The sequence below is a fragment of the Notechis scutatus genome, chromosome 1 (assembly GCF_049901735.1).
Source record: "Notechis scutatus isolate UNSWTSFEM ecotype Mainland chromosome 1, rNotScu1.2, whole genome shotgun sequence".
Classification (NCBI taxonomy): Eukaryota; Metazoa; Chordata; class Lepidosauria; order Squamata; family Elapidae; genus Notechis; species Notechis scutatus.
This window is the reverse complement of record NC_142009.1, coordinates 3250739-3256738: the sequence shown is the minus strand read 5'-3', so window position 1 is coordinate 3256738 and position 6000 is coordinate 3250739. Positions and strand designations below refer to the sequence as shown.

The window sequence follows — 6000 nt, the reverse complement described above, 5'->3', positions numbered from 1 at the left end:
TGGGCAACTGACTCATGTTTATGATGGCTGGGAGGGTCATGTGATCCCCTTTGGTGACCTTAGGACAAGTAAGAGTCCTATGGGGGAAGCCGGATTCACTTAACCACCGTTTGACTGACTTCACTACAACTACGGACAAGAAAGGGGGTAAAACTGGGCAAAAGCTCACTTCATGGCCGTCTCGCTTAGCCACAGAAAATTGGGGCTCAAGGGTCGGTCGTAAGATGAGGACTGCCTGTATTTACATAGTTCAGGGTCTTTCAACTTCGGCCATTTTGAGACAGAGGACGGGGACTTCAACTCCCAGAATCCCCCAGCTTGCAGGGCTGTGCGTGGAGAGAGAATGCGGCTGAGGTTGCTTGTGGGGTCCCGCAAGGGCATCCAGCTGGGTCCCAGGCTTGCCCGTTTCCCTTTCCCTCCCACCTGAAGAAAATAACTCGGAGCCAAGAAGTCTGATCAGCCATTGGAAATGAGCCACATTATATATATATATATATATAGATCTATATATTTATCAGCATATGCAAATGAGCAATGGCCTTCATTTCTCTCTCTCCCCCTCCCCAACGGAGGGGGTCCTTCGCATTACAAGCAGGTGTGGGGAAGGGGAGGCATTGCTGTAACCCAGCATCCTCCACCACACCACATCCCTCCCCCCCCCCACAGCTGCACAATCTGGGCCTGACCCAGTTGTGCAACCTCCGTACAACATTCAGCAATTGAGATGGAAAATGCCACCGCTCTCCCTTCGCCACAAGGCTGCAGGCAACACCCCCCCCCCCAATACCACCTCAATTTATCACGGAAGTGCCACCCCTCGGAGAGCCCCCTCCCCTTCCAGCAGGGGCTGGAGAATCCTCTTGACACACACACACACACACACACACACCTCTGGTAAAACCATCCCCCTGCCAGCAGGGTCTGGCTGCCCCCTTCTCTCTCCCCCTTCCCTCTCCACAGACCCAGGCCCGTTCCTAACCTTGCCAATCTAAGGGTCCATTGCACTGCAAAACTCACAACACACCTGTGGCTCACAGCAACCCCCAACCCCTTCGCCCCATCCCTGGGGGGCGGGGGGGGGAAACGAAAGGTGAGTTGGCATCATACCAACCCTACCTCACACACACACCCCATCCCACCCTCCAGCGTCCAACAGTCCACGGAAGACCCTTTTCTCTCCAAAAAAAATCTGCTTCCACTCCACAATATTCAAGGCAGCCCCGGGGGGTCCGGTTGGAGAGAAAGGGATGAGAGGGAGAGGAGGGCCGTTCCCTGCCAACGGGCAGCAGCCCCTACAAATGCCCACTGGGTGGAGGAGGAGGAGGAGGAGAAAGCAGGTGTGGATGCGGGCAGAGATGCTCGATCTCGCCTCCCGGAGGGCAACGTTCTCTTGGGTGCGGGGAAGAGGCTTTAGTCCGTCACATCTGCGAGTTCGCAGAGCGTGTTTTCCAGGTCGGTGATGCGCTTCTCGTGGTCTTCGATGGTCTGGCGCAGAGTGCGGATTTCTTGCAAGAGGTCTTCAAGGGTGGAGGTCTGGGGGGGGAGAAGAGGAGGAGGAGGAGGAGGAGGAGGAGGAGGAGGAGGGGAGGAGGAGGAGGAGGAAAAGAAAATAGAAGAGGAAGGGGAGGAAGAGGAGAAAGAAAAGGAGAAGGAGAAGATGATGATGGAGGAGGAGAAAAAGGAAGAGGAGAAAAAGGAAAAAAAATGAGGAGAAATGAAAAGGATAAGGCAAGAAAGAGAAAGAAAGAAAAAAGAGGAAGAGAAGAAGAGGATGACAAGAACGAAAAGGAGAAGAAAGAAAGGAGGAGATGGAGAGGGAGAAAGAGAGGGAGAAAGAAGGAAGGAGGAGGAAGGAAATGAAAAGGATAAGTGGAGAAGAAAGAAAGGAGGAGAGGAGAAGAAAGAGGAAAAAAGGAGGAGAAAGAAAAGGAGGTATGTCCGTTAAAGAAGCAAGAAGGGGCTCAGTGGATTTTCAGACAAAATCCACAGTCTCTATCTCTTTCTCTCTCTGTCTCTGTCTGTCTGTCTGTCTGTCTGTCTGTCTTCTGTCTCTCTGTGTCCCTCTCTGTGTCTCTCTCTTTCTCTGTGTCTCTGTCTCTCTCTCTGTGTGTCTGTCTGTCTCTCCTTCTGTCTCTTTCTTTCTCTTTCTTTCTTTCTTTCTTTCTTTCTTTCTTTCTTTCTTTCTTTCTTTCTTTCTTTCTTTCTTTCTTTCTTTCTTTCTTTCTTTCTCTCTCTCTCTCTCTCTCTCTCTCTCTCTGTCTCTCTTTCTCTCTCTCTCTCTCTCTCTCTGTCTCTCTCTCTCTTTCTGTCCTTGTCTCCTCTCTCTGTCTCTCTTTCTCTGTGTCTCTGTCTCTCTCTGTCTCTTTCTGTCTCTCTGTCTCTGTCTCTCTCTTTTTTCTTTCTGTCTCTCTCTGTCTCTTTCCCTTTGTCTCTGTCTCTCTCTGTCTCTCTCTTTGTCTCTGTCTCCTCTTTCTCTGTGGCTCTGTCTCTCTCTGTCTCTCTCAATCTCTGTCTGTGTGTGTGTGTGTGTGTGTGTGTGTGTGTGTCTCTCTCTCTTTTTCTGTCTCCTTCTCTCTGTCTCTTTCTGTCTCTCTCTCTCTCTCTTCTCTGTCTCTTTCTCTCTTTCTGTCCCTGTCTCTCTCTCACACAAACACACAAAACGGTCAACAACTCACAGAAAAATTGGAGTCGCAGCTGGAGAGGCTCCTGCGTGAACCGGGCGGGGGCTTACTGTCCAGGACATTCTTCTTGCTGACTTTGAGCTCCCGGTTCTTGAGGGGGACGTAGCCGTCCCGCAGGGAGACCAGGAGGGGCTCCGCGTCTTTCCCCGCCAGCCATTCATCCGCCTCCAGGGCCGGCTCGGGGCCCGGGGTGTCCGGGTAGAGGTCATCCTGGAAGAGGTCCGACTGCCGGGAATGGGGAGAGGGGTTTTGTAAGTCTCTGGAAGTTGTACCAGTCTTTGCCAGCTCCGGCAACCTTAAATTGTGTGGACTTCCAGAATTCCCCAGCTAGGAAATAATCAACCCTCTAAGACTTAAAGCATGTTTCCTAGGAAATTCTGGGAGTGGAAGCCCACCCCTCTTAAAGGATGCTGTCTGGGGGATTCTGGGAGTGGAAGCCCAACCCTCTTAAAGCATCCTGGCTGGGGGATTCTGGGAGTGGAAGTCCACCCCTCTTAAAGCATCCTGGCTGGGGGATTCTGGGAGTGGAAGCCCACCCCTCTTAAAGCATCCTGGCTGGGGGATTCTGGGAGTGGAAGCCCTCCCCTCTTAAAGCAGGATGGCTGGGGATTCTGGGAGTGGAAGTCCTCCCCTATTAAAGCAGGATGGCTGGGGGATTCTGGGAGTGGAAGTCCACCCCTCTTAAAGCAGGCTGGCTGGGGGATTCTGGGAGTGGAAGTCCACTTGTCTTAAAACAGGCTGGCTGGGGGATTCTGGGAGTGGAAGTCCTCCCCTCTTAAAGCAGGCTGTCTGGGGGATTCTGGGAGTGGAAGCCCTCCCCTCTTAAAGCAGGCTGTCTGGGGGATTCTGGGAGTGGAAGTCCACCCCTCTTAAAGCAGGCTGGCTGGGGGATTCTGGGAGTGGAAGTCCACCCCTCTTAAAGTATGTTGGCTGGGGGATTCTGGGAGTGAAAGACCACCCCTCTTAAAGTATGTTGGCTGGAGGATTCTGGGAATGGAAGCCCTCCCCTCTTAAAGCATCCTGGCTGGGGGATTCTGGGAGCGAAAGACCACCCCTCTTAAAGGATGCTGGCTGGGGGATTCTGGGAGTGGAAGCCCACCCCTCTTAAAGCAGGCTGGCTGGGGGATTCTGGGAAAGGGAATACACCCATCTTAAAGATTGCCAAGGTTGGCAAATACATTTTAGTTTGAAGACATTGCATTTTAAAGTTAGAAGCACTGCAAGGAAAAAGGATGAAATGCAACAACAGGCTAGATGCAGGCTGAAGGATGCTCACATCCTTTGTAATGGAGATTTGGGGTTCCACAGTAAAAGTCTTTCTGTCCTTCGGTTTGAATCCCATGCAAGTGATCTAAAGTGATCTACAGAATAACAGACTTGGAAGGGACCTTGAAGGTCTTCTAGTCCAACCCCCCCTGCTCAGGCGAGAGACCCTACTACTCCATACCAGACAATTGGGCCGTCCCATTCATAAAAGACTCACTTTTCGGGGTACAGTCATAACAATGGGCTCACATTTTCGTTCGTGCAGCTTGTAAAACCTGTGTGGTTGTGGGGAGAGAGAAGAAAGTTTTGGGTCTGGCATGGCTGGGGTTTTGCGTAAGGCTCCCCCCAACCACCCACCCTCATCCCTTCCCCGCATCCCATAATCCTCTTCCTGCTTGTGAATCACACTCAAAAATGGATTTCTATTGTGCCTGACTCTGTTGTCACATCCTCAAACCCCAAAAACTTTAACCTCAAACTATGCACTATTGACCTCACCCCATTCCTAAGAGGTCTGTAAGGGGCGTGCATAAGCGCACCATCCTGCCTCCCGCCCCTGTCCTATTGTCCCCATTTATTCGTCCCTATTTCCTGTATTCTTACTCATATTTATACTTATACCTATTATCTTGTAAGCAATCGACAAATCAAATAAAAATAAATAAAAAATGAAGGAAGAAAGGAAAGAAGGAAGGGGAAAGAAGGAGAACAGGGAAGGAGAAGGAAGGAAGGAAGGAAGGAAGGAAGGAAGGAAGGAAGGAAGGAAGGAAGGAAGGAAGGAAGGAAGGAGAGAAAAGAAGGAGAGAAAAGAAGGGAGGGAGAAAAGAAGGGAGGGATTGGGAGGAAGGAAGGAAGGAAGGAAAGGAAGGAAAGGAAGGAAGGGAGAGAATACCCATTCCTAAGAGGTCTGTAAGGGGTGTGCATAAGTGCACCATCGTGCCTACCGTCCGTGACCTATTTTCCCCATTTATTCGTCCCTATTTCCTGTATTCTTACTCATGTTTATACTTATTCCTATTATCTTGTAAGCAATCAACAAATCAAATAAAAATAAATAAAAAATGAAGGAAGAAAGGAAAGAAGGAAGGGGAAAGAAGGAGAACAGGGAAGGAGAAGGAAGGAAGGAAGGAAGGAAGGAAGGAAGGAAGGAAGGAAGGAAGGAAGGAAGGAAGGAAAGGAAGGGAGAGAAGAACTCATTCCTAAGAGGTCTGTAAGGGGCGTGCATAATCGCACCATCCTGCCTCCCGTCCCTGTCCTATTGTCCCCATTTATTCGTCCCTATTTCATGTATTCTTACTCATGTTTATACTTATACTTATTATCCTGTAAGCGATTGACAAATCAAATAAAAATAAATAAATAAAAAAGGAAGGAAGGAAGGAAAAAGGTGATAGGTATGAGAAGGAAGGAGAGAAGGAAGGAAAACAAGAAGGGAGGGAGGGACGAAAGAAAGACAGAAGGAAAATGAGAAGGAAGGAAGGAAGGAAGAAAGGAGAGAAAAGAAGGGAGGGATTGGGAGGAAGGAAGGAAGGAAAGAAAGGGAGAGAATACCCATTCCTAAGAGGCCTGCAAGGGACGTGCATAAGTGCACCATTGTGCCTACTGTCCTTGCCCTATCGCCCCCATTTATTGTTACCTATTTCCTGTATTCTTACTCATGTTTATATTTATACCTATTATCTTGTAAGCGATTGACAAATCAAATCAATAAAAATAAATAAAAAATGAAAGAAGGAAAGAAGGGAGGAAGGAGAATAGGGAAGGAGAAGGAAGGAAGGAAGGAAGGAAGGAAGGAAGGAAGGAAGGAAGGAAGGAAGGAAGGAAGGAAGGAAGGAAGGAAGGAAGGAGAGAAAAGAATGGAGGGAGAAAAGAAGGGAGGGAGTGGGAGGAAGGAAGGAAGGAAGGAAGGAAGGAAGGAAGGAAGGAAGGAAGGAAGGAAGGAAGGAAGGGAATAACCAGTCCTAAGAGGTCTGTAAGGGGTGTGCATAAGTGCACCATCCTGCCTACCGTCCCTGTCCTATTGTCCCCATTTATTCGTACCTATTTCCTGTAT

The 6000-nt window shown here is 49.4% G+C and overlaps 1 protein-coding gene across 4 annotated transcripts in view; it reads right to left on the bottom strand.

Annotated features, from left to right (window-relative positions):
* Positions 1-488: 488 nt before the first annotated feature.
* The window catches only part of CORO6 (coronin 6), a 51548-nt gene continuing 46036 nt past the window's right edge, over positions 489-6000 (bottom strand). For all 4 annotated transcript variants that reach the window (XM_087955830.1, XM_087955823.1, XM_087955819.1 and 1 more), the window contains 3 exons: positions 4165-4222; positions 2676-2906; positions 489-1533 (listed from right to left, as the gene is read on the bottom strand). In XM_087955830.1, the coding sequence (XP_087811956.1) occupies positions 1411-1533; positions 2676-2906; positions 4165-4222 (412 nt within the window). In that variant the 3' untranslated portion in view covers positions 489-1410. The remainder of the gene's footprint in view (positions 1534-2675; positions 2907-4164; positions 4223-6000) is intronic.